The sequence below is a fragment of the Anas acuta genome, chromosome 6 (assembly GCF_963932015.1).
Source record: "Anas acuta chromosome 6, bAnaAcu1.1, whole genome shotgun sequence".
In the NCBI taxonomy this organism is placed as follows: Eukaryota; Metazoa; Chordata; class Aves; order Anseriformes; family Anatidae; genus Anas; species Anas acuta.
The window spans coordinates 28,315,623-28,339,616 of record NC_088984.1 but is presented as its reverse complement, the minus strand read 5'-3'; the positions used below and the strand labels follow the sequence as shown (position 1 = coordinate 28,339,616).

Here is a 23,994-nt window from a genome sequence, read left to right as displayed (position 1 = left end):
CCAGCTGGAGAACTGGGCTGACAGGAACCTCATAAAGCTCAACATGGAGAAGTGCAGGGTCCTGCACCTGAGGAAGAACAACCCCAGGCACCAGGACTTGTTGGTGGCCGCACAGATGAAAGGCAGCCTTGCAGAAATGGACCTGGAGGACTGGGGGACAACAAAGTGAACATAAGTCAGCATTGTGTCCTTTGCTGCCAATAAGGCTAACAGCACAAGAAAAGACGTGGACCTGTTACAGCAAGTGCAATGGAGGGATACAAAGATGAGGCTGGAGCACCTCTCCTATGAAGAAAGGCTGAGAGAGCTGGGGATGTTCAGCCTGGAGAAGAGAAGGCTCCACAGAGACTTTGTTGCAGCCTTTCAATACTTAAAGGGGTCTTAAAAAAAGGATGGAGGAGGACTCTTTACTCGGGTAGACAATGATAGGACAAGGGACTATGGTCTAAAACTAAAAGAGGATAGATTTAAACTAGATATTAGGAGGTCATTCTTCACTGTTAGGGTAGATTCCTCACTTCAGAGCTCTGGAACAGGTTGCCAAGGAGGTGTGGGGCAGCGAGAGTGGGGGTGCAAAGGGGTGCTGCACCCCGGCTCGTTGGTCTAGGGGTATGATTCTTGCTTTGGGTGCGAGAGGTCCCGGGTTCAACTCCCGGACGAGCCCCATCTTTTCTGGATCCCTGGCCCAGAGAGTGCGGGGGACAACCTTGGATTGCACTGGGGAGCAGGACCAGGGCAGTGTCTGCTGTGAGGGGAGAGCATTTGGTTTTGGGGTGTGTGTGTGTGTCCAGGGGGAGGAGGGCTGTTGAGGGCATGTTGAGTAGGCAGGGGTGAGTGTGTGGTGCTGCAGGTGTGATTTGTGAGGCAGGTGCGTTGTGGAAGAGCAGGGGAGGTGTGCTGATGTGTTGGGGAGTGGTGTGGGCTGAGGAGGAGGAGGCAGGAGGAAGGTTTTGTTAAAAGCAGAGCCCCCCAGGAAGGCCCCCATGAGTGTGGGGATGTAGCTCAGCGGTAGAGCGCTTGCTTTGCATGCAAGAGGCCCTGGGTTCAAGCCCCAGCATCTCCAGCCTTTTCCTCCCCACACAGGGCAGGGCAGGGCAGCCGTTGGGGGCTGCAGGGCCTGGGGCTGTGTCTGGGCACCAAGCACGGGTGGCCCCGTGCATGGCAGCAGCAGTGGGGCAAATGGTGGAGCTGGAGCTGCCCCAGCAGGCGTGAGAGCTGTGGGGCACGAGGGCAGAGGGTGCAGAGGGCCCCATGAGCGCGGCTCGTTGGTCTAGGGGTATGATTCTCGCTTCGGGTGCGAGAGGTCCCGGGTTCAACTCCCGGACGAGCCCCTCTTTTGGGACGAGCCCAGCTGCTGCGGGCAGGGGGCAGACACAGGGGGGCTGGCTCTGGGCCCTTGTCCAGGGGGGACAGCGCTGCAGGAGCAGGGGGGCCCTGGCATCCCCCAGCAGCCTGCAAGCGGCACCCCATGCTGTGGCCGGAGGCTTTGTGGGGCAGCACAGCCGCCTTTGGCCAGGCTCAGCCACTGCCAGAGCAGCAGGTAGCACCCAGCTGCTGCTGCCAGGGCCTGGGCCCCCTGGTGGGCACTGGTCAGGGGATGTAGCTCAGTGGGAGAGCGCTTGCTTCGCATGTAAGAGGCCCTGGGTTCAAGCCCCAGCATCTCCAGCCTTTTCCTGCCTCACAGCCCGCAGCCTGCTGTCCCTGTCCCAGGGCAGCCCTGGCTGTGCCCTGTTCCTTTAGTCCCGGTGGCACAGGGCAGCACAGATCTGCGGTGCGGGGTGGGGACAGAGGCAGCAGGGGGCTGTGCCCGAGGTGTCGGGGCTGTGGGGCGTCAGGACTGCGTCTGTGCTGTGCCATGTCCCACCAGAATCTGTTTGCAGGCCAGTGGTGCCCAAAAGGGGAGCCTCATCCAGGAGCTGCTGTACCCGGGACCTCTTGCACCCTAAGCAAGAATCATACCCCTGTGTGCTGGTGCCTTTTGTCCCCATCAGAGCCTAGCACACGGGGGCCCTTTTTGGCGTGCCTGGGTTGTGTGGCCAATGCAGGGAAATGGGCACAACCACCAAGTGCCCCCTGTGCAGCATCCATGGGGGCAGCTGGTCCACAAGTGCCAGCAGGGACCCCCAAGGCAGAGCCCCCTGTGCAGGGGATGTAGCTCAGCGGGAGAGCGCCTGCTTTGCATGCAGGAGGCCCTGGGTTCAACCCCCAGCATCTCCATGCTTTTGTTGTGGCCAAGGCACAGCCCAGATACATCGCTGAAGGGGGAAGGTGGGTGCTGGCAGGAGGCAGTGAGGCGCAGCAGGCAGCTGTGGGACATCAAGGTCCCCTTTTATGCCACAGACAAGGGCTGTTTGCAGGCCAACGATGTCCAAAAGAGGGGCAGGTCCAGAGCTGAATCCCGGTTCCGCCACATCCTAAGCAAGAACCATACCCCTAGACCAAGGAGCCTGGGTGTGCAGCTGGCCTCCAGCAAAACCCCTGCCCCGCCTCGGCCCCATACAGCGCACAGGGAAGGGGCTGCCCTGGGCAGCCAAGAGCCCTGTGTGGGCTCAGCGTGCCCCCTGCAGCCCCAGGGCAGGGCTAAAAGCTGTCGCTGTGAGCAGGATTCGAACCTGCGCAGGGAAACCCTATTGGATTTCGAGTCCAACGCCTTCACCCCTCGGCCATCACAGCCCCCGGCTGGGGCTGCCTGTGCCCCGTGGTCTGTGAGGGGCATCCCCAGGCAGCCCCTGGTGCCCCCCCGGCCCCCATTCCTGCTGGGGAGGCTGGGGCAGCGCCAGCGCCAGCCCTGGGCCCGCTCTGCACCTGGGTGCTGGTGGCAGGGCCTGAGGCCAGCAGGGGCCAGTGGCGGCGCTGCCCCAGCACTGCCAGGGTGGCCCAGGGAGGGTGCACGGGGAGCTGCCCAGCGCGGCTCGTTGGTCTAGGGGTATGATTCTCGCTTAGGGTGCGAGAGGTCCCGGGTTCAACTCCCGGACGAGCCCCTCTTTTGGGCACCGCTGGCCTGCAGACACATCCTGGAGGGACACAGAAAAGCCCTGCTGCCCCACAGCCCTGACACATCAGGCACAGCCCCCTGCTGCCTCCCTCCCCACCCTGCACTGCAGACCTGTGCTGCCCTGTGCCACAGGGACAAAAGGGACAGGGCACAGCCAGGGCTGTGCAGCCAGGGACAGCAGAGCGGGGACCTGTGGGGCAGAGGCAGGAGCTGGGCAAGGCGAGCGCTGCAGCCATCGGGGAGCCAGGAGCAGAAAGAGCGAGCAGGGGGAGAGGGGCTCTGGGGATGCCTGCAGAGGGCAGAAGGAAGAGGAGCTCCTGGTGGGCATCATCCACTGCCCAGGCATTTCCCTGGGCACGGGCTGTGAGGCAGGAAAAGGCTGGAGATGCTGGGGCTTGAACCCAGGGCCTCTTACATGCGAAGCAAGCGCTCTCCCACTGAGCTACATCCCCTGACCAGTGCCCACCAGGGGGCCCAGGCCCTGGCAGCAGCAGCTGGGTGCTACCTGCTGCACTGGCAGCAGCTGAGCCTGGCCAAAGGCGGCTGTGCTGCCCCACAAAGCCTCCGGCCCCAGCATGGGGTGCCGCTTGCAGGCTGCTGGGGGATGCCAGGGCCCCCCTGCGCTGCCTGCCCTGGACAAGGGCCCAGAGCCAGCCCCCCTGTGTCTGCCCCCTGCCCGCAGCAGCTGGGCTCGTCCCAAAAGAGGGGCTCGTCCGGGAGTTGAACCCGGGACCTCTCGCACCCGAAGCGAGAATCATACCCCTAGACCAACGAGCCGCGCTCATGGGGCCCTCTGCACCCTCTGCCCTCGTGCCCCACAGCTCTCACGCCTGCAGGGGCAGCTCCAGCTCCACCATTTGCCCCACTGCTGCTGCCACCCATGGGGCCACCCGTGCTTGGTGCCCAGATACGGCCCCAGGCCCTGCAACCCCCAAGGGCTGCCCTGCCCTGTGTGGGCAGGAAAAGGCTGGAGATGCTGGGGCTTGAACCCAGGGCCTCTTGCATGCAAAGCAAGCGCTCTACCGCTGAGCTACATCCCCACACTCATGGGGGCCTTCCTGGGGGGCTCTGCTTTTAACAAAACCTTCCTCCTGCCTTCTCCTCCTCAGCCCACACCACTCACCAACACATCAGCACACCTCCCCTGCTCTTCCACAACGCACTTGCCTCACAAATCACACCTGCAGCACCACACACTCACCCCTGCCTACTCAACATGCCCTCAACAGCCCTCCTCCCCCTGGACACACACCCACCCCAAAACCAAACGCTCTCCCCTCACAGCAGACACTGCCCTGGCCCTGCTCCCCAGTGCAATCCCAGTTCGTCCCCCCATGCTCTTTTGGCCAGGGATCCAGAAAAGATGGGGCTCGTCCGGGAGTTGAACCCGGGACCTCTCGCACCCAAAGCGAGAATCATACCCCTAGACCAACGAGCCGGGGTGCAGCACCCCTTTGCACCCCCACTCTCGCTGCCCCACACCTCCTTGGGACTGATGGGGGCGCCTCGCACTGCCTTTTGCCCCTGCAGAAGCACCAAGTTCCCTAAAGTGCAAGGGACCTCTGCACATCACCTGGACGAAGCCTCCTGCTCAGGCAGGGACACCTACATGAGGTTGCCCAGGACCATGGCTGTTGCCCACTGCCCAATTCGGCAGTGCCTCTGAGGAAAATAACGATATGGCACTGTAGGCTGTGCTGGCGTGATAGTCCACTCCTGGGGCTCATTTTAACCCCTGGGAGCTGAAGTTAGGTCAAGAAGAAGGAACAGCCCCAGCTGTCCTGTAGATTACAGGGCCGTGGGCAGGTGCAGGCAGGGTGTGCTTCTCACCCATGATTACCAGGCTGCAAAACATCCCCTCGGCAGCCTGGCTCCATCAACACCACAGAAGGAGTGCAAGCAAGAGCAACCTCACCCTCAATAAGCAGATCAATGTCCTCTTCTCTGGGAACTGCACAGACACCTGATTCTCAGTAAACATGAATCAACCGTCTTGGAATATTTAACTTAATAATTAGTGAGCTTGAAACTGTCATCCCAGGCTATGTCACTCCAGGATGCTCTAAACACTTTGGAGCTGGGCTGTGCTTCCACTGCACAGCAATTGTATCCCAGTTTCCCCACTCCTGGGGGGATAAACTCAGAGGAGGGTCTGTGGGGCAGCTGGGTGTGGTGTCTGGTGCTGGTTTGGGCTTGGGATGCAGCACGGTGCTGGCAGGGGGAGCAGGGCTGCTGGCTCACCAGGGTGCGAGCCGTGAGAGCTCCATTCCCACGGGTGGCACCAGAAGGACCAGACCGGGATGCCCGTGCCTTTTGATTTGTGTGCTTCTTCCCCTGTGACTCAGGTGTGTGGTGGCCTGTGATTACCTTGCTCTATGGGATTTTCAGCCCTGAGGAAGAACCGCAGCCCTCACCAAGGAGTCCCCCAGGGCTGGAGTCATCGCCAGTCTGGCTCCCCAGGCCAGGCAGGGCCCCTGCCCCGCGGTTGGTCTGTGGGTGCAGCGGTGGGTGCCCGGGGCAGGGTGTGATCTCAGCAGTGCCCTCTCCTGCCTCTTATCCCTACCACACGACCTCTCTCTGTCCTTCCTGAACCCTAACAGGAGGCACCCACTGTGCCATGGTGGGAAATCACAAGGCGAGGCACAGGGTGAGACCTGGTGGGTGAGGAAGGAGGTTTTATTGACAAATAAATCCCACTGTCAGCTGCCACACCTGCAGGCTCCCAGCTCCAGGGTCCCTGTCTCTACCCAGCTGACTCCAGGCGTGTGTCCCCAAGCACTCTGTTCAGAAGTCCTTTGCCCCAGCGAAGATTGGGAAGCTGCTTGTTGAGACCACCTTGTACCCTATCACTGGCCCCAGGCCACCTGGGACTGCCACTCCTGACAGTCCCATTCACTCACCATTTGCACCAGTCTCCCCTTTTCCATGACAACTCTCTCCGTTTCTCCACTTGCTGCAGCCCAAGATACAACTTCATCCCACCACCGCACTTGCAAAGAGCTGCAGGCTTTCCTTGTGTAGGAGATGCTTGCTGGCTGCTTTTGTCAGCTTCCCCAAGCAGAGAAATGTAGACAAAAAAAAAAATGAAATAAAAAATGAGGGAGCCCATTTGCCAAGTGTAGTGGTGTATGCTGGGGTGTCCTTGTGGATCTAACCAGCTCCAGAGGAGATCAGCACTCCCATGGACGCGATCTCATCATAAAAGGGAGTTGCCACCACCACTGTCCCAGGCCAGGGTGCTTTGGCTGCTCACTCACACACTGTAATTTTTACTGATGCACTTGTGTTTGCCAAAGCAAGGGAGAGAAGAAAGAAAATGAAGGGAAATGGGAGTCTCCAGGAAGCAATGACTGCTGCAGGAGGATGATCCTGTGTGATGGCAGTGAGGAGGTTTCTACCAAGGACGCGAGCAGGTGAAGGAAGACGATGGGAGAGCAGAAGTCATGAAACTCGACAGATTTGGGTCTGGGCTCTGCTCCAGGCTTCTCTGAGAACTGCTGCTGTTGCTACTGTTGAAAGCCATGGGTGAACAATGCTGGGACCAAACCCCAGGACGCAGCTATTTCCCTCGCCGTGTGTCCTTCCACCTGCTAAGCTTTATTTTTCCCCCCAGTCTTGGTATGTAGCTCCCAGTTTCTCACCAAGGCCCTTGGCTGTGCCGTCTTTGTGGGAAGCTTTATTTTAGGGCCTGATTAGCAGGTCTGTGGGGTCCTGCCTGGGGCAAGCACTGGCTGTGCAGTGATACGTGGCGGAGTGAATTCAGGGCAGCTCAAGTCAGGAGTCCCAGCACCCAGAGAGACAGGGTGGCAGGTCCCTTGGGATGGGGATCCCTGCAGTGCCTCAGGTCCTCCCTTCCCTGGCTCTGTCTGCACTGAGGACATCACAATTTTCAAGTCAAATTAAGGACCTGTGTGGATTTCAGTCTCCTTTGAGTCACTGTCTCTTCAGAATAAATAAATAAATAAATAAATAAATAAATAAATAAATCTGTATGATCTCACCAGAGGAGTCGTTGTGAAAAGCTGTAGCAAAATGTCATTATTATTTTTCCCTGTTCCCTTCTGGACTGTTCTATGCATCAGACTGGTGGAAGAAAGTTGCACAAGCCCCAGATGCCTACAACTTTCTAATGAGGCCTTTTCTAGAAATCCAATGCTTTTCTTTGTTGCAGCACTCAGGAGAATTTTACACCCCCTCACAATGGAACAATTTCTGCAGTTGGGATAAAAGTATCGGAACAGTCCTTGGAGCAGAGATGTGAACCCACACCTCTCTTCTCCTGGTGCTCTGACTGCTGAGCAAGTGCCATGCAAATTATTTCCAAATTAAGAGCTGTGAAGATCTGAGAAGATCTGTGAAGATCTGAGCCAGAAAACCAGTTGAGCTTGGTAAAAGAGTTTTGAGGACCAACATGCTTTCAAGCTCAGCATAATCCCTCATTGCTAAAACACTCATAAACTCTATGCAAATTTTCACACCAACAAAATGTTCAAGGAATGAAAGAAGATTTAGACAATGCCCATGGAGGACTTAGTCGCACTCTTATTCCTCCTTTCATTAGCTAAAAATGTTCTGCCTGATGTTATATGACACATGAAAAAGAGGCTTACTCAGTGCCTGGCATATTTTTCTAGAGATGCCTCCATCTGCACACAGTTTGCATCGCAGACACCCTTCTTCCTCTTATGGAGAGGTGCTAACATGGATTTGGTCTGCTGGGCAAAGTTCCTGCCCCATCCAGAGTTGGTATGGCATTCCCTAAGCCGTCATGTGGAGCTAGCACCAGAACTCCTGTGGCTGTGAGGCAAATGCTGCAGTCAACGCCTGTACAAGTGCATGTCTATGTGTACATGTAGCAGCACAGAACAAAATGTTTTCTGCTACTACATTCTGCAAATGCACCAGCCACATTCAGACATACCTCACAGCTCGCTTGCACCTGTGCTGTCTAGGTTTAAGTCATTGCATACTCATTTATATAAGGCCCCATGCATCCTCCATAAAACAAAAATAAATAAATAAAAATACAGTGCTGCAAAAACAGGGAAAATGCCATTTTGAAACATCCAATCTCCGTGTTGCCACCTCCTTGAGGTAACAGGCAATGAGACCGTTGCATGTCTCCCTACGCAGACACTTGCTCTGGGGCAGCAATAAAAAAGTCTTCATGCTGAGAAGTCTGCCTTTGGGCCGGACACAGCAAGCCACATGCCTCCATGAGCAGTGTGGTGCTGAGCAGCAGAAATTCACATTTCAGACCCGAAAAAAAAGAACCTCCACACAGCAACAGGTTGCCTCCAGAGCACGTCACCGCTTCAGACCAGAGGCAAAAGGAACACCATGAGACTCAGGCAGTGATGTAGCATGTCTTTAATGAGAAAAAGAAATAGAATAAACAAGTTGAGACTATGAGAAGCGCATTTCCAGTGCTCACTAAAGGAATGGACAAACCAACAAGGTGCTGCCCCTGCAGCCCGTGGCAATCACCTTCTGTCTGCAGCCAGCTAAAAGCGTTTTCCCCCAGCTAATAGCAAATGCCGTGTAGCACCACAGGTTGTGACACCTACATGGAAACATACAGTGAGGCATAGCAAGAGAAAGGCGTACAGAGGCACGATCTTGAGTGGTGCGTGCTCGCAGCTCCCTTCCTGCTGCAGGAGCTGCGGATGCCCTCCACAGCCTGGAAACACACGGGCATCTCCTTAGTCCTCTTCCCCAGCCTTCTTCCAGTGCTTCGCTGTTCCTTCCCTGTGCCCTGCTGGCATCGGTGGGACGAGGTGACAGGCAAGGACACCCTACAGCCCACCACCCAGGCACAGCAGTCCCGCCTTCCCCAGCCCCCGGGCACCGCTGGAGGCCACCGGCACCCCGCAGCACCGGAGGTAGCTCCCAACCGCTGCCGATGCCGTGGAGCCCACCACCGTGTTCTGCGGGTAGGAGCTGAGGATGGGCCCGGGCAGGGTCACTACCACGGTGGGAGGCTGGATGACGGTGGTGGAGTCCCCGCAGCGCCGGTAGCAGGGCTCGTTGCAACTGGTGGCCAGTGGCCTGGGGCCACAGGAGGAGGGCAGGCACAGGTCGTAGCAGGACATCGCCGGGTGAGGACGGACACCTGGAAGGCAGAGCAGGGAGTAAGCGTGAGGCAGAGACCATAGCCATCCCTGTGGAGCCCTAATTCTACAGCTCTGGCAGCCAGAAGAAAAGAGGAGTAGCCAGAGGGTACATGGGGATAATTCAGGATAATTCAGTGTGGGTGAGATGGTCTGCCCTGGAAGGCGGTGCTGCAGAGCTGACAGAAAGCCTTTCCCAAGCAAAATCCTCACTGAAATGCATCTGGTTGTGCTAAAAATAAATTAAAATAAAATAAATAAATTAAATTAATTAAATTAATAAAAATCTTTTTTTTTAAGTAATCCATGAAGGTCGCAGCTGGCTGTATGGTTACAGACTCTTGAGGTAGGTACCCAGTACCCCCTGCATCCCACACCCCCTTGCACCTGGAGCCCTGATTCCTCATTTTGCGACAGAAATAAACCCTTCTGGGGGCCTCTGCAGGCAGAAGACAGGCAACAAGCCTCGACCCCTTATGGAGGAGCAGGCAGAAGACATCGGTGAAAGCAACAGCTCGGGCAGAAGGAGCCAGAGCCCGTCTCGACTTACCTGGGTGGCAGAGGCGGCAGCAGCTGGGAAGAGGGTGGCAGGGCCAGGCTCCGTGTGGGGTTTTATAGGGAGCCCCGTCCCTCCGGGGAGCCAGCGCATTCCTTCTGTGTGAAACTCTCCGGCAACCAGCAGTTTTCTCCTGGAAAGCTCCCTCAGCTGATTAAACAGTTTCCTCTTTCATCTGTCATGTTTTGCTTCCATTTAGTACTGAGTAAGATTGAAATGATTCGAGCTACAGGCAGTAATTATCTTACCTCCTAAGGCCAAAGTACATTTTAGGTCCTATGCTACAAGGCAGGAGAGCATTTCAGCAGAATTTAGGGCAGGCGCATCCCCGGCTCATCTCCCCTCCCTTCCCACCTTCCCCTCAGCACAACCACAAATCACGGGGGAAGCCAGCTCCCAAGTGCACCTGAGGTGAGCCGGTGAGTAAGGGGGTTTAGGCTGAGCATGAGAATCATTTATCTGTGCATAAACCCAGCAAAAGCAGCCAGGCACCTGCACTGCCTCAGCCCCACATGGTCCCATTATGAAAATCAGGGATGCTGGAAGTGTGAAGGGCAGTGAGGGACCTTGCACAGCTTGGAGAAAAATGCGCGAAGTGTTGTGTGGTGCTGCAGAAGGCACCAGGCAGCCCTCCTCCTTCCCCAGCTGCCCAGGTAGTACAGACAGGGACATGACTAAGGGCAAGCCCAGGTAGCTGAGTTAGGGTGGCATGGCCAAATTTTTATGCTTTTGGGTTTGCTTAAAGGATTTTGCATGTTGTTATCCCCATGCATGGTGTTCAAATTCTGTTTGGAAAATACAGCACATTATGAAAGCAAACTAATCAAAGACACAGAAAGATGTTAAAAAAGACTCCAGAGTCCATCCCTGAAGGTGACGCACACCATAAGTAGCTAATTTTGCTCACTGAGCTGAATTTGGAGGCCAAGAGCTTTCCCAGCCAGGTCTTTGGATATGCTAAGAGCAGTGAGCCAGAAGTTCACGGCTCTTCTTTCTTGTGATGGAGCAACATCATCAAGACATTCTAATTACAGGTGTGACACCGGATTGCTCTGCTGGAATCCTGCTAGCTGCTACAGAGCTGAGGAGTCGCAGAAGTCCCAACCTGCATTTAGACGTGAATCAGCAACATGTTGGTGAGAGGGAGCCGCTGACGTGGTACCGAGCAGGGGAATGAGCCATCAGGCTCCAGGGGCAAGGAAAGTTTGAAGGTTTTTCATTTCGTGCCAGCAGAGCCTAGATGAAGGTATAAACTATGGCAGTACTGGGGCACATGTACAATGCATGTGTGGAGCCAGGGATTCTCAGTAAGGCTGTTAAAGACATGCCTCGTAGGGGTTTTCAGGGTCGCTGTAGTTACTGGGATGACTTGGCCTTGCATGGAGCCAGGCTTTATAGCATTGAGTTATCTCTAGTGACTCCTTCCTGCCCTGACTGCCAGGGCAAAAAATGCTTTTCAGAGGTGATGGAGTCAAGCCCAGCTCATTTTAACCTTACTCTGGAAGGGAAAACAGAAAATCAGCTTTTCTGATGTTTGGAGGAGGACACATGCTTCAGTCAGCAGCAGCCCTGCAGCCTGCTAGAGTAAGGGAGGGGGCTGGAGGCTCGTCACAACTTCCTAAAGGGCCATCTGGGGAGCAGAAAAGGATGATGCTTTATTTTAAGCTTTTCCTTTTTGCCTTTTTGCAATGACAAAATGATGCCACAGGTGTACCTTGGACCCACAGGCTAAGATTCAAACCCTTCTTTTGCCAGGAAGGATTTCATCTTGAATAACCATTTTCTACCCCTTTCTTCCATGCCTCTGTGCACTCCTGTGATCCTCGGGAGAATAACCTTCCTGAAGGACTCCCTGGCTTCCAAACAGAGGCTTAAAAAAAAAAAAAAAAAGTCCTTTGCCTGGAGATGGGAACAGGGAAAACAAAAGGCACATGTTGGGAAGCTAAAATAATCAGATTTGTGTAATGAGAGAGATTAAAACAAATGAAAACCATAGGGGAAAGAGCTCTTCCTGAGAATGCAGGTATCTGGGAGAAAGGCAGGACTGGTTTTACTAACCCCTATTCACTTCAGGAAACGAGCAATTTCTGCCTGAGACATGACTTTCTCTGGGGAAACCACAAAACCAAGAAAATATCACCAGATCAAACATGTCAGGCCCATTTTTTTTTTAACTTTTGCAATGGATCTGGGATGCGTGCACATTTCAGCCCTGTTTCTTCCTGCAGGTAAGAACAGGAGGAGAAAAACGGACCAGGACCAGTATTCACCGTGATTCCCTTTCCATCCCCAAGCCCCAGCGGCACTTTGCAACTCTGATTCACTGCTCTGCATCTTGGTTTCCAGCAACCTCGTCTCTCTCTAGATGTCTGTGATGCCAGAGGAAGCATCCCCTGCCCCAGGACCTCCTGAGAGCCAAGGTGGAAATCCTAATGGCGCTTGTATTCCCCTAAGCATCTCCTGTGGAGGCTGCTGGACTTTGCACAAGTTCCCTACGGAGCTGGTGGACAGGGACAACCAGCCCCCACAGCCCCACCACAGGACAAGCCCAGGGCTGTGGGGACACAGACATCAGGAGCCCTGTCCCTGCGTGCAGCCCTGGGAGTGCAGCCTCGCCGGTGCCACCAGGCAGAGCAGGCTCCGGGGCTGGGGGGAGGTCTGGTTTCACAGATCCTCTAATTGCCAGGTCCATGTCACTGAGGCTGGCACGTCCCCCCAGCAGGCCCTGTCACCTGGGCAGGGACAGGCCTGCTTCTCTGGGGCTGTAGCACGCGTCCACTCCTTGTCCCCAGGACACTCCTCCTGGGGCAGCCTGGCTGGCCCTGGCAGAGCCGGACAAGCGCCACGGGGCCCAGCAGCAGTGGGCAAAGACAGGGTGGGCACCCATCCCCGTTGTGGCTGTGGACAGGCTGCTGGGGCAAGCAGCTCCCTGCTGGCCACCAGGGCATCCCTGCAGGCCCTGGAAGGAAGAGTGGCCCAGGGGAAGGCTAAAAACCCGCACAGGGCCTGCAGTATGAGTGTCCCTCCCTCGCCCCCAAGGTGTCCCGGTGTGGCTTTTCCATGTCCTTGTCAACAGAAAAAAAAAAGTCAGGTCAGGGAAGACACCTGCAAGGCTGGCAAAACATGTTTCCCTGGCTGCGGCAAAGCACAGGCATGCCTTGAGAAATGCAGTGCTTCCCTTCCTGCAAGACCTCTGGGATTTCTGAAGAAAAAAAAAAAAAGGAAAGGGAAAGGGGAAGGGAGGAGGAGAGGAGAGGAGAGGAGAGGAGAGGAGAGGAGAGCAGAGCAGAGCAGAGCAGAGCAGAGCAGAGCAGAGCAGACCACTCTCTTAGCAGCCATTTCTGTCTTTTTCCCATCCTCTTGATCTTGCAGTGTCTCACCCTTGCTCTTCCCCAGCCTCCCCAGTGAGCACAATTTCAAACACAGGAGGGAGCTGCCACCACGCAGCAGCCATGCCCTCCTCAGGAAAGCATCTCGGAGAGGTGGCAATGGCTCATGAAGGCCCAGCTTTACTCAGGGCACCATGGGGATGCCCAGGGTTTCCATGTGAGATGTGGAAAGACCCAGGGTGTGCCCACGTCCCTCCCCAGCCAGTGCCGCCGGCTCCTTTCCATCCCCAGGGAGGCTGCCCGTGGCCGGGCACTTCGCCACCACCAGGAGAAGGGGCACAGGGGGCACCCAGCGGGTGGGCTCGGGAACCAAGGCTCTGCCTGCAGAGGGGACAGCTCCCCACTCCTGTACGGCAGCGTGGGGCCCAGCACATTGCCCTGACGTGAGAGGGCAATGCAGCTCCCTGGGCAACCGGGAGCAGGTTCAGCAAGTGAGAACACCAGCCCAGATGCAGACATATATTTATCATGAAAGAGGAAAAGAGACAGGAGAGAGGAAGCCAGCCAGGTGTCGATTTGCCACCAGTGCAGCCAAGTGATGCCTGATCTCTGTTCTGTGTGGCTCTGGCAGGGGAATGCTGGGGGCAGGAGGTGATGGCATTCGGGTGGCACAGCTACCTGCAGCTGCACTGAGGAAGGCTGCCAAAAGAGGGAGTGGCCAGGAGGGACTTTCTGAGCTTTGGGGTCTTGTCCCTGCTGCCAAAAGCCTCCCTGTCCACAGAGGATCCCCCACACAGCAGCCAGAGAGCCGACGAGGGTGGGATTCGAACCCACGCGTGCAGAGCACAATGGATTAGCAGTCCATCGCCTTCACCACTCGGCCACCTCGTCTCCTGCTCCAGCCCACATTTGGGGATTTTTTTTTCACTTTGGAGCACAGGTTGCAAACCCACAGATGCTCCATCAGGGTGTCCCCTGTACAGCTGGGCCGTAGGAGTGAGCTATGTGCCTGCCTGTCGCATGGCTGGTGGCAAGCAGGGCAGTGGGAGTTTTGTGGTTCATTTATCCCTCTCCATTTCCCCCTTGATCCCTGTGTTCAGAGGATGACAAAACATAGACTGGGCAGGAGATGGGCTTTATTTACTTTTGCTTAAGAAGTGTGTGGTCTAGGCTTTTGTTTGTTTGTTATTGTAGGTCTACATCTCCTCTCCCCTCTCTCCCACCCCTGACCTATGTCCAGAGGGTTTTTCTGCATGATTCAGCACCAGTCAAGCTTGTAAATGAAAGGGGAAGATGGATAGGGCAGCCCAGCCAGCAGGATATGTACCTCTTTGTTTCCCAAATACTCCAGGTTTGGAGATAGTTTGGATCACCTCACAAATGTGAGCTTCCCAGAGATGTGGGTTAGAAGGAAACTGTAGTTCTTCCCAAGAGCAGGGCCACCAGAGAAACGAGGGACTCTGTCGTTGCCTTCTCTATTGGGTGTTCAGTGCTCCCATAGCCCCTGGATCTGGTGGTTCTGTGAAGAAAAACAGCCCCCAGGCCAGGCACCACTGGGAGTTGAACCCAGGATCTCCTGTTTACTAGACAGGCGCTTTAACCAGCTGAGCCATGGTGCCACCTGGCCACGGTGCTGGTCCCCCTTGCCCATGGCCCTCAGGGCAGCCCCAGGAGAACCATGTGCCCAAGGCAGCCAAGCACTGTGGTACTGGAAACCAGGAGGAAAGCTGAAATGCTCAGGGTGAAGAATGGCCCAACATCAGTCATGGGGGACAGTCCTGACAGATAGGAATGCCACAAACAAGGCAGCTCCTGGCCAAACAGATGCTGGACACCTCTTCTAGATGCAATGGAGACTGCAGGTAAATTGGCATTAGCTACCACCATCCACGGTGGGCTTCCTTCAAGGTAAAAGAAGAGAAAAGTGCAAACGAGAAGCAGCACCTTCCATATGCTGCCTTGTCCTGCTATGAGAAGCACAGCTTGGGATGGGGAAGCAATGCAATGTACAGTGGGCACAGGAACTGTGCTAGGAATAAGCTGCACATCCTGGCTCGTTGGTCTAGGGGTATGATTCTCGCTTAGGGTGCGAGAGGTCCCGGGTTCAACTCCCGGACGAGCCCCTCTTTTGGGCACCGCTGACCTGCAAACACATCCTGCAGGGACACGGTATGCCCCAGAGCCCCGACACCTCAGGCACAGCCCCCTGCTGCCTCTGTCCCCACCCTGCACCGCAGACCCGTGAGGCCCTGTGCCACTGGGACAAAAGGGACAGGGCACAGCCAAGGCTGCCCTGGGACAGGGACAGCAGGCTGCAGGCTGTAAGGCAGGAAAAGGCTGGAGATGCTGGGGCTTGAACCCAGGGCCTCTTACATGCGAAGCAAGCGCTCTCCCACTGAGCTACATCCCCTAGACAGTGCCCACCAGGGGGCCCAGGCCCTGGCAGCAGCAGCTGGGTGCTGCCTGGCAGTGGCTGAGCCTGGCCAAAGGCGGCTGTGCTGCCCCACAAAGCCTCCGGCCCCAGCATGGGGTGCCGCTTGCAGGCTGCTGGGGGATGCCAGGGTCCCCCTGCAGCACTGCCTGGGGGGACAAGGGCCCAGAACTAGCCCCCCTGCGTCTGCCCCCTGCCCGCAGCAGCTGGGCTCGTCCCAAAAGGGGGGCTCGTCCGGGAGTTGAACCCGGGACCTCTCGCACCCGAAGCGAGAATCATACCCCTAGACCAACGAGCCGCGCTCATGGGGCCCTCTGCACCCTCTGCCCTCGTGCCCCACAGCTCTCACGCCTGCTGGGGCAGCTCCAGCTCCACCATTTGCCCCACTGCTGCTGCCACGCATGGGGCCACCTGTGCTTGGTGCCCAGACACAGCCCCAGGCCCTGCAGCCCCCAAGGGCTGCCCTGTCCTGCCTGGGGAGGAAAAGGCTGGAGATGCTGGGGCTTGAACCCAGGGCCTCCTGCATGCAAAGCAAGCGCTCTACCGCTGAGCTACATCCCCACACTCATGGGGGCCTTCCTGGGGGGTTCTGCTTTTAACAAAGCCTTCCTCCTGCCTCCTCCTCAGCCCACACCACTCACCAACACATCAGCACACCTCCCCTGCTCTTCCACAACACACCTGCCTCACAAATCACACCTGCAGCACCACACACTCACCCCTGCCTACTCAACATGCCCTCAACAGCCCTCCTCCCCCTGGACACACACACACACCCCAAAACCAAACGCTCTCCCCTCACAGCAGACACTGCCCTGGCCCTGCTCCCCAGTGCAATCCAAGGTTGTCCCCCGCACTCTCTGGGCCAGGGATCCAGAAAAGATGGGGCTCGTCCGGGAGTTGAACCCGGGACCTCTCGCACCCAAAGCGAGAATCATACCCCTAGACCAACGAGCCGGGGTGCAGCACCCCTTTGCACCCCCACTCTCGCTGCCCCACACCTCCTCGGCACTGCTGGGAGATCCCAGCAGGGACACCTGCATTAGGTTGCCCAGTACCACGTCCTAACACCTTTTGAGGATTTCCAGAGGGAGATTCCACCAGACCTGAAGGCATCTGTCCCAGTGCTCCATCACCCACACAGAAAAAAAGATGTTCTTTCTAATACGCAGTGCACTGAAGGTGGCTGCAGCACAGTTCACGGCTACTGCCAGGTGGGGGCTCCTGGTACTCTGATGGCTGAGGGGTGAAAGAGTGGGGCAGCGAGAGTGGGGGTGCAAAGGGGTGCTGCACCCTGGCTCGTTGGTCTAGGGGTATGATTCTCGCTTTGGGTGCGAGAGGTCCCGGGTTCAACTCCCGGACGAGCCCCATCTTTTCTGGATCCCTGGCCCAGAGAGTGCGGGGGACAACCTTGGATTGCACTGGGGAGCAGGGCCAGGGCAGTGTCTGCTGTGAGGGGAGAGCGTTTGGTTTTGGGGTGGGTGCATGTCCAGGGGGAGGAGGGCTGTTGAGGGCATGTTGAGTAGGCAGGGGAGAGTGTGTGGTGCTGCAGGTGTGATTTGTGAGGCAGGTGTGTTGTGGAAGAGCAGGGGAGGTGTGCTGATGTGTTGGTGAGTGGTGTGGGCTGAGGAGGAGGCAGGAGGAAGGTTTTGTTAAAAGCAGAGCCCCCCAGAAAGGCCCCCATGAGTGTGGGGATGTAGCTCAGCGGTAGAGCGCTTGCTTTGCATGCAGGAGGCCCTGGGTTCAAGCCCCAGCATCTCCAGCCTTTTCCTCCCCAGGCAGGACAGGGCAGCCCTTGGGGGCTGCAGGGCCTGGGGCTGTCACTGGGCAAGAAGCACGTGGGGCAAATGGTGGAGCTGGAGCTGCCCCAGCAGGCGTGAGAGCTGTGGGGCACGAGGGCAGAGGGTGCAGAGGGCCCCATGAGCGCGGCTCGTTGGTCTAGGGGTATGATTCTCGCTTCGGGTGCGAGAGGTCCCGGGTTCAACTCCCGGACGAGCCCCCCTTTTGGGACGAGCCCAGCTGCTGCGGGCAGGGGGCAGACGCAGGGGGGCTAGTTCTGGGCCCTTGTCCCCCCAGGCAGTGCTGCAGGAGCAGGGGGGCCCTGGCATCCCCCAGCAGCCTGCAAGCGGCACCCCATGCTGGGGCCGGAGGCTTTGTGGGGCAGCACAGCCGCCTTTGGCCAGGCTCAGCCGCTGCCAGAGCAGCAGGTAGGACCCTGGTGGGCACTGTCTAGGGGATGTAGCTCAGTGGGAGAGCGCTTGCTTCGCATGTAAGAGGCCCTGGGTTCAAGCCCCAGCATCTCCAGCCTTTTCCTGCCTCACAGCTTGCAGCCTGCTGTCCTTGTCCCAAGGCAGCCCTGGCTGTGCCCTGTCCCTTTTGTCCCAGTGGCACAGGGCAGCACAGATCTGTGGTGCAGGATGAGGAGGGAGGCAGCAGGGGGCTGTGCCCGAGGTGTCGGGGCTCTGGGGCGTCAGGACTGCGTCTGTGCTGTGCCATGTCCCACCAGGATCTGTTTGCAGGCCAGCAGTGCCCAAAATGAAAGCTCCATCTGGGAGCCGTTGTACCCAGGACGTCTCGCACCCTAAGTGAGAACCAAACCCCTAGACCAAGGAGCCTGGGTGTGCAGCTGGCCCCCAGCAAAACCCCTGGCCCGCCTCGGCCCCATACAGCGCACAGGGAGGGGGCTGCCCTGGGCAGCCAAGAGCCCTGTGTGGGCTCAGCGTGCCCCCGGCAGCCCCAGAGCAGGGCTAAAAGCTGTCGCTGTGAGCAGGATTCGAACCTGCGCAGGGAAACCCTATTGGATTTCGAGTCCAACGCCTTCACCCCTCGGCCATCACAGCCCCCGGCTGGGGCTGCCTGTGCCCCGTGGTCTGTGAGGGGCATCCCCAGGCAGCCCCTGGAGCCCCCCCGGCCCCCATTCCTGCTGGGGAGGCTGGGGCAGCGCCAGCGCCAGCCCTGGGCCCGCTCTGCACCTGGGTGCTGGTGGCAGGGCCTGAGGCCAGCAGGGGCCAGTGGCGGCGCTGCCCCAGCACTGCCAGGGTGGCCCAGGGAAGGGGTCTGGGCAGCTGCACACCGTGGCTCGTTGGGGCCACATCCCCTGCACAGTGTGTGGGCCTTTGTGAAAATCTCACACTCTCACACTGCTGCCCCACACTGCCTTGTCCCAAGGGGCCTTTCACCCAGACAGACCTTCTGAGGTCCTATTTTGCTGACAATTTTTTCTGCTAACCGGCTCTCTCCTGGCTATGCCCACACCAAAGTTGCCAGCTCTCCTCCTGTCACAAGTGACTCTCCTGACCCTGCTCCCCACCATGAGCTGCAGCTCCACTGGTCTGCCACGGCTGGTGGATATCCAAAAGAGAGGGCTCGTCCGGGAGTTGAACCCGGGACCTCTCGCACCCGAAGCGAGAATCATACCCCTAGACCAACGAGCCAGACTAGTTTGGACTGGCAGAAGTCCTGTTATTCAATGTCAGGTACTCACAGGACTATGATGGTGGAGCAGGAACTGGGGAAGTTCCCTTGAATCCTGTGATTGTCAGTAGCTGGGCCATCCCTCTTGTTCCCAGGCTGTCATGCTGGCACCTGGACACGACCACAGGCTGTAACAGCCACATCTCCACGGGCCATAGGGACAACAGAACCATGGGGTTTGCAGCATGGCCAGGTACATCAGGCAGGGGATGAAGTTCAGGGGGAGAGTGCTTGCTTTGCATGTAAGGCCCCGGATTCAAGCTGTAGCATCTCCAGACTTTGTAAAGCATCTCCACACTGTGGCTGTGGTGGTAAACCACACTTCTGCATTCCCCAGAGGAGTTATGCACTGTATTCTCAGAGCATCGTGGCCTTAGACAGACCTGCCTGGTGGGGACATGGTGCTGGTCTCACCCAGCTGTGCCATCCCTCACCACTCCCACCAGCCTCTTCCCCACCGAGGAGCAGTAGCTCATACTGCCATTGCTCCTTTTTGTCTCATTTGCCCCCACAGCACATCGTTCCCACCAGTGGGACTGTCCCAGCAGCCTGGTTATCCCCAAACCTGGAGAGGCCACCTGTCCCCACGGTGCCAGGCAGCAGAGCCCCATCCCTACCCTGCCCAGACAAGCCAGGTTGTGGATGCCCAAAAGAAGAGTTTATCCAGGAGTTGAATCAGAAATCCCCCAGGCCATGGTCCCTAGCCCCCTGCCAGCAGCAGGCAAAATCCACCGCTGTGAGCAGGATTCGAACCTGCGCAGGGAAACCCTATTGGATTTCAAGTCCAACGCCTTCACCCCTCGGCCATCACAGCTCCTTGCTTAGTCCCATGGGTGCCTCCTCCCCCCTTGCTAAGGGTCTGGCTCCAAGGAAGGAATCCCCATAGGCCAGGATGGAGCCATCCATGCTCCCAGCAGCCCCAGTGCCTACAACTGCTTCCCCATGCCATCAGCACATCCCAGGGCTGGAAAAAAAAAATAAATGATGGGGGATATTTCCTGACGGCTGGGCAAAAATAGTCAGGCCCAGCAGGGAGCCTCACCTCAGGGCAAGTAAGGGAAACAGCCTCCAGCAATGCATCCTGTGGAGGCAAAGGGCTTCAAGGGGAAAAGGACAAGCAGGTGCTGGGGGTTTAACCCAGGTGCAAGCGCTCTCCTGCTGAGCTACATCCCTTACATAGTGGGGGGTAGGGGGGGGGTCTCTGCTTTAGGACAGTCTCCTCTGCCCAGGACCACATAATGGCCACATAATGACAGAATGGCTGGGGTTAGAAGGTATCTCAAGGCTGTCCCTAGGCTGCTCCTGGCCCCACCAGCTGCAGGGAGATGACCATGACTGCCTCTCCTCTCCCCTGCCCGGCCACTGCAGGCAGTGGGGCACGTTGTCTCCTGTCATGGTGAGCTCAGCCTGCATGGGCAAAACTTGGTGCTGGTGGGAGGCGGCGAGGTGTGAAGGATGGGTGTTGGGGCGGTGGGTCCCTGTCCCTGCCCCATCCCCACAGGGTCTGTTTGCAGGCCAGCAGTGCCCAAAAGAGGGGCTCGTCCGGGAGTTGAACCCGGGACCTCTCGCACCCTAAGCGAGAATCATACCCCTAGACCAACGAGCCAGGGTGTGCAGCTGCCTGTCCCTGCCCTGTGCTGATCATTGGGGTGCTGGGGCAGTACTGCCTCTCGTCCCCAGTGCTGGTTTCCAGAAGGACCCTAGTGATGTCCCTGAGGAACAGAACAACACCATGTCCTGGGCATGGGGAGGACTTTCACCCCTCTTTTTTAGAGTGAAGGGTGTTCCAGGCTCAAATCCCGGAGTACCCTGCTCCTTTTGGGAACCACTGTGCTGCTATGGTCCAGCCAGTGCAGAGCTCCCTGGGGGCCTAACTCCAGCTTTTAACCTGGTGCCATGGTCCCAGCCCCCTGCCCTGGCTCCCAGTCCTTCTGGTGACTCCATTAGCAGGAGTACCAGGACAGGGGCTGGGCAGGGGTCTGATTTCCCTTGGGAAGATCCCAGGGGACACACAGCACCCCTTTTGGCAGGGGTAGGTGGGCACCATGGCTCAGCTGGTTAAAGCGCCTGTCTAGTAAACAGGAGATCCTGGGTTCGACTCCCAGTGGTGCCTGCCCTGGGGGATGTTTTTCCTCCCCAGCCCCTGGCTGGGGGCACCGCTGGGGTCTGTACCCCAACAACGGGCACCCCCCCAGGTGCCACTGCTGCTCTGCCTCACCACCCCCATTTGCCCCCTCCCAGTGACCAAGGTGTCCTGGCAAATTCAGGGTGCGTGTTTTTTCTCCAAGTCTCATTTCAAGGAGGGACAAGAGACCATCATGGAGACAGCAGGCAATGTCTAGAAGTCTGGGTGGGGGCAGGAAGGACTTGGGAGCTGGGGTTCATCTCTGGGGTGTGGGGTAGGTGTTGGGGCACCTGCGGCGTGTGAGCAAGGAAGGGCTCCATGGGGATGAAGGAGGGGGCATCAGGGCAAAGGCATCACCTGCTGGACTCGAGGCCCCACAGGTTTCCAGCACCCATCACTGGCAGCAGGAGAGGCGCAGATCATTTAGGGTCATGTCGTCCCTCTTCAGCCCCCACGCAGGCTTAGGGCACTGATGGCTCCACCGAGCCCCAGACAGCCCCCAGCCCCCTCAGAGCACGCAAAGCGCGCTTAGGTGCCAGCCGCTTCACTGTATGATGACCCCTGTGCCACCAGCACAGCCGCCAGCAGCAAAAGGCCCCGACGAGGGTGGGATTCGAACCCACGCGCGCAGAGCGCAATGGATTAGCAGTCCATCGCCTTCACCACTCGGCCACCTCGTCCCGCCCCGAGCCGCCCCCGCCCCGCCGCCTGCCCGCCCCGAGCCCGACGCCCCCCGCCCCCCGACACGGGCCCGCCCCGCTGCAGGCCCCTCACGGGGGGATCGCAGCCAGCGCCCTCTTAGCGCAGCCGGCAGCGCGTCAGTCTCATAATCTGAAGGTCCTGAGTTCGAGCCTCAGAGAGGGCAACGCATTTTATTATTTATTATTTTTTTTATTTTTTTTTTTCTGTGGGTGGCTTTTTGCAACACGCCGTGGTGTAGGCAACAGTCTCAGGGCGCAGCAAGAAAAAAAATAAATAAAACGACACGCCATGAAGGCTGTGCTGCCATTCTGTGAGACCTGGACCGGCTGGAGAGATGGGCAGGAAGAAACCAAGTGAGGTTTAATAAGAGCAAGTGTGGAGTCCTGCACCTGGGAAGGAACAACCACACGTATCTTTACAGGCTGGGGGACGACCTGCTGGAGAGGAGCTCTGAGGAGAAGGACCTGGGGGTCCTGGTGGACGATAGGCTGACCATGAGCCAGCACCGTGCCCTGGTGGCCAAGAGGGCCAATGGGACCCTAGTGTGCATTAAAAGGAGCGTGGCCAGCAGGCCAAGGGAGGTGATCCTCCCCCTCTACTCTGCCCTGGTCAGGCCTCACCTGGAGTACTGTGTCCAGTCCTGGGCTCCCCAGTACAAGAAAGACAGGGATCTGCTGGAAAGAGTCCATCTTTGAATTTAAGAATTCAAAGAGCTTTGAATTTAAGAAAGCAGTAACTGTGAGATGTTAGCGTGGTGAAGGGACGAGGGGTGGTGTGTGTGTAAAATGCCCACCTTGTCGGTGCTGTGATGGTGTTATGTTTATTTTGGTGTGGTGAATTCTTTTTCTTTTTGAAGTAAATGAAGTTTGAGAAGGCTGCGATAATTGTAAAGTAAGAGGATATTGTGATTAATCTTAACTATGCTTTTAACAGAGGCGAGGGGTTTATGTGGCAAGGTTTTGGTAGCAGGGGGCCATAGGGGTGGTTTCTGTGAGAAGGATCTAGAAGCTGCCCCATGTTTGGTAAGGGCCCCACTGCTGACCAGAGCCGAGCCAATAAGCGATGTTGTTTCGTGCCTCTGTGAGAGCGTATTTAAGAAAGGGAAAAAAACGCTGCGCCACACAGCAGCTGGGAGAGTCAGAGGAATGAGGAACAGCCTTGGTCAGTGAAGAAGGAGGGTGAGAGGTGCTCCAGGTGCCGGAGCAGAAGTCCCCTGCGGCCTGTGGTGAGGAACATGGTGAAGCAGGATGTCCCCCTGCAGCCCATGGAGGTGACCACGGTGGAGCAGGTGGCCCTGCACCTGGTCAGGCCTCACCTGGAGTACTGTGTCCAGTTCTGGGCTCCCCGGTACAAGAAAGACAGGGATCTCCTGGACAGAGTCTATCGGAGGGCCACAAAGATGATCCAGGGCCTGGAGCATCTTCCCTATGAGGAAAGGCTGAGAGACCTGGGTCTGTTCAGCCTGGAGAAGAGAAGACTGAGAGGGGATCTCCTCAGTGTATATAAATATCTGAGGGGTGGGAGACAGAGGGATTTGGCCAACCTCTTCTCAGTGGTTTGTGGGGACAGGACAAGGGGCAACGGCTGCAAGTTAGAGCACAGGAAGTTGTGCACTGGCATGTGAAAGAACTTCTTCACAGTGAGGGTGACGGAGCACTGGGACAGGCTGCCCAGGGAGGTTGTGGAGTCTGCTTCTCTGGAGATATTCAAGGCCTGTCTGGACGCCTACCTGGGCAGCCTGCTTTGAGGAACCTGCTTTGGCAGGGGGGTTGGACCCGATGATCTAACAGTTCTGTGATTGTGATTATGTGAAATAAAATAAAAAAAAAAAAAAAAAAAGCCTAAAATGCGTTGCCCTCTCTGAGGCTCGAACTCAGGACCTTCAGATTATGAGACTGACGCGCTGCCGGCTGCGCTAAGAGGGCGCTGGCTGCGGTCCCCCCGTGAGGGGCCTGCAGCGGGGCGGGCCCGTGTCGGGGGGCGGGGGGCGTCGGGCTCGGGGCGGGCAGGCGGCGGGGCGGGGGCGTCTTGGGGCGGGACGAGGTGGCCGAGTGGTGAAGGCGATGGACTGCTAATCCATTGCGCTCTGCGCGCGTGGGTTCGAATCCCACCCTCGTCGGGGCCTTTTGCTGCCGCCCGGTCCCCTGCTGCCCACAGGGGTCAGCTCTGGCTCCCTGCTGCCCACCACCCCCCCAGCTGTCCGCAGTCAATGTGCTGGATTAGAGACAAAATTAAAAAAAAAAAAGCACAGTAGTAGTTGTAGTTTCTGCAT

At 57.4% G+C, this 23,994-nt stretch overlaps 1 protein-coding gene and 31 non-coding genes across 32 annotated transcripts; 14 read left to right on the top strand and 18 right to left on the bottom strand.

Annotated features, from left to right (window-relative positions):
• Positions 1-592: 592 nt before the first annotated feature.
• TRNAP-UGG (transfer RNA proline (anticodon UGG)) lies at positions 593-664 on the top strand. Its single transcript has one exon. It is a non-coding gene; the product is annotated as a tRNA-Pro (tRNA).
• A 327-nt stretch (positions 665-991) lies between these two features.
• TRNAA-UGC (transfer RNA alanine (anticodon UGC)) lies at positions 992-1,063 on the top strand. Its single transcript has one exon. It is a non-coding gene; the product is annotated as a tRNA-Ala (tRNA).
• Positions 1,064-1,259: 196 nt separating this feature from the next.
• TRNAP-CGG (transfer RNA proline (anticodon CGG)) lies at positions 1,260-1,331 on the top strand. The gene has a single exon. It is a non-coding gene; the product is annotated as a tRNA-Pro (tRNA).
• A 262-nt stretch (positions 1,332-1,593) lies between these two features.
• On the top strand, positions 1,594-1,665 carry TRNAA-CGC (transfer RNA alanine (anticodon CGC)). The gene has a single exon. It is a non-coding gene; the product is annotated as a tRNA-Ala (tRNA).
• A 480-nt stretch (positions 1,666-2,145) lies between these two features.
• Positions 2,146-2,217, top strand: TRNAA-UGC (transfer RNA alanine (anticodon UGC)). Its single transcript has one exon. It is a non-coding gene; the product is annotated as a tRNA-Ala (tRNA).
• A 374-nt stretch (positions 2,218-2,591) lies between these two features.
• Positions 2,592-2,673, bottom strand: TRNAS-CGA (transfer RNA serine (anticodon CGA)). The gene has a single exon. It is a non-coding gene; the product is annotated as a tRNA-Ser (tRNA).
• Positions 2,674-2,909: 236 nt separating this feature from the next.
• Positions 2,910-2,981, top strand: TRNAP-AGG (transfer RNA proline (anticodon AGG)). Its single transcript has one exon. It is a non-coding gene; the product is annotated as a tRNA-Pro (tRNA).
• A 394-nt stretch (positions 2,982-3,375) lies between these two features.
• Positions 3,376-3,447, bottom strand: TRNAA-CGC (transfer RNA alanine (anticodon CGC)). The gene has a single exon. It is a non-coding gene; the product is annotated as a tRNA-Ala (tRNA).
• A 253-nt stretch (positions 3,448-3,700) lies between these two features.
• On the bottom strand, positions 3,701-3,772 carry TRNAP-CGG (transfer RNA proline (anticodon CGG)). Its single transcript has one exon. It is a non-coding gene; the product is annotated as a tRNA-Pro (tRNA).
• Positions 3,773-3,963: 191 nt separating this feature from the next.
• TRNAA-UGC (transfer RNA alanine (anticodon UGC)) lies at positions 3,964-4,035 on the bottom strand. The gene has a single exon. It is a non-coding gene; the product is annotated as a tRNA-Ala (tRNA).
• Positions 4,036-4,361: 326 nt separating this feature from the next.
• On the bottom strand, positions 4,362-4,433 carry TRNAP-UGG (transfer RNA proline (anticodon UGG)). The gene has a single exon. It is a non-coding gene; the product is annotated as a tRNA-Pro (tRNA).
• Positions 4,434-8,790: 4,357 nt separating this feature from the next.
• On the bottom strand, positions 8,791-9,087 carry LOC137858665 (beta-keratin-related protein-like). Its single transcript, XM_068686717.1, has one exon. The coding sequence runs from the start codon at positions 9,085-9,087 to the stop codon at positions 8,791-8,793; it is 297 nt and encodes a 98-aa protein (XP_068542818.1).
• Positions 9,088-13,799: 4,712 nt separating this feature from the next.
• On the bottom strand, positions 13,800-13,881 carry TRNAS-GCU (transfer RNA serine (anticodon GCU)). The gene has a single exon. It is a non-coding gene; the product is annotated as a tRNA-Ser (tRNA).
• A 654-nt stretch (positions 13,882-14,535) lies between these two features.
• Positions 14,536-14,609, bottom strand: TRNAT-AGU (transfer RNA threonine (anticodon AGU)). The gene has a single exon. It is a non-coding gene; the product is annotated as a tRNA-Thr (tRNA).
• Positions 14,610-15,041: 432 nt separating this feature from the next.
• Positions 15,042-15,113, top strand: TRNAP-AGG (transfer RNA proline (anticodon AGG)). Its single transcript has one exon. It is a non-coding gene; the product is annotated as a tRNA-Pro (tRNA).
• A 215-nt stretch (positions 15,114-15,328) lies between these two features.
• TRNAA-CGC (transfer RNA alanine (anticodon CGC)) lies at positions 15,329-15,400 on the bottom strand. Its single transcript has one exon. It is a non-coding gene; the product is annotated as a tRNA-Ala (tRNA).
• A 247-nt stretch (positions 15,401-15,647) lies between these two features.
• TRNAP-CGG (transfer RNA proline (anticodon CGG)) lies at positions 15,648-15,719 on the bottom strand. The gene has a single exon. It is a non-coding gene; the product is annotated as a tRNA-Pro (tRNA).
• A 191-nt stretch (positions 15,720-15,910) lies between these two features.
• TRNAA-UGC (transfer RNA alanine (anticodon UGC)) lies at positions 15,911-15,982 on the bottom strand. Its single transcript has one exon. It is a non-coding gene; the product is annotated as a tRNA-Ala (tRNA).
• Positions 15,983-16,306: 324 nt separating this feature from the next.
• TRNAP-UGG (transfer RNA proline (anticodon UGG)) lies at positions 16,307-16,378 on the bottom strand. The gene has a single exon. It is a non-coding gene; the product is annotated as a tRNA-Pro (tRNA).
• Positions 16,379-16,717: 339 nt separating this feature from the next.
• Positions 16,718-16,789, top strand: TRNAP-UGG (transfer RNA proline (anticodon UGG)). The gene has a single exon. It is a non-coding gene; the product is annotated as a tRNA-Pro (tRNA).
• Positions 16,790-17,111: 322 nt separating this feature from the next.
• On the top strand, positions 17,112-17,183 carry TRNAA-UGC (transfer RNA alanine (anticodon UGC)). The gene has a single exon. It is a non-coding gene; the product is annotated as a tRNA-Ala (tRNA).
• A 165-nt stretch (positions 17,184-17,348) lies between these two features.
• Positions 17,349-17,420, top strand: TRNAP-CGG (transfer RNA proline (anticodon CGG)). The gene has a single exon. It is a non-coding gene; the product is annotated as a tRNA-Pro (tRNA).
• Positions 17,421-17,653: 233 nt separating this feature from the next.
• On the top strand, positions 17,654-17,725 carry TRNAA-CGC (transfer RNA alanine (anticodon CGC)). The gene has a single exon. It is a non-coding gene; the product is annotated as a tRNA-Ala (tRNA).
• Positions 17,726-18,179: 454 nt separating this feature from the next.
• On the bottom strand, positions 18,180-18,261 carry TRNAS-CGA (transfer RNA serine (anticodon CGA)). Its single transcript has one exon. It is a non-coding gene; the product is annotated as a tRNA-Ser (tRNA).
• A 522-nt stretch (positions 18,262-18,783) lies between these two features.
• On the bottom strand, positions 18,784-18,855 carry TRNAP-CGG (transfer RNA proline (anticodon CGG)). The gene has a single exon. It is a non-coding gene; the product is annotated as a tRNA-Pro (tRNA).
• A 772-nt stretch (positions 18,856-19,627) lies between these two features.
• TRNAS-UGA (transfer RNA serine (anticodon UGA)) lies at positions 19,628-19,709 on the bottom strand. The gene has a single exon. It is a non-coding gene; the product is annotated as a tRNA-Ser (tRNA).
• Positions 19,710-20,429: 720 nt separating this feature from the next.
• Positions 20,430-20,501, bottom strand: TRNAP-AGG (transfer RNA proline (anticodon AGG)). The gene has a single exon. It is a non-coding gene; the product is annotated as a tRNA-Pro (tRNA).
• A 433-nt stretch (positions 20,502-20,934) lies between these two features.
• On the top strand, positions 20,935-21,008 carry TRNAT-AGU (transfer RNA threonine (anticodon AGU)). Its single transcript has one exon. It is a non-coding gene; the product is annotated as a tRNA-Thr (tRNA).
• Positions 21,009-21,618: 610 nt separating this feature from the next.
• Positions 21,619-21,700, bottom strand: TRNAS-GCU (transfer RNA serine (anticodon GCU)). The gene has a single exon. It is a non-coding gene; the product is annotated as a tRNA-Ser (tRNA).
• Positions 21,701-21,812: 112 nt separating this feature from the next.
• On the top strand, positions 21,813-21,885 carry TRNAM-CAU (transfer RNA methionine (anticodon CAU)). The gene has a single exon. It is a non-coding gene; the product is annotated as a tRNA-Met (tRNA).
• Positions 21,886-23,574: 1,689 nt separating this feature from the next.
• Positions 23,575-23,647, bottom strand: TRNAM-CAU (transfer RNA methionine (anticodon CAU)). Its single transcript has one exon. It is a non-coding gene; the product is annotated as a tRNA-Met (tRNA).
• A 112-nt stretch (positions 23,648-23,759) lies between these two features.
• TRNAS-GCU (transfer RNA serine (anticodon GCU)) lies at positions 23,760-23,841 on the top strand. The gene has a single exon. It is a non-coding gene; the product is annotated as a tRNA-Ser (tRNA).
• Positions 23,842-23,994: the final 153 nt, after the last annotated feature.

Excerpts from the sequence above, each read along its gene's own strand:
- LOC137858665 (XM_068686717.1), bottom strand. The coding sequence starts at position 9,087 with ATGTCCTGCTACGACCTGTGCCTGCCCTCCTCCTGTGGCCCCAGGCCA.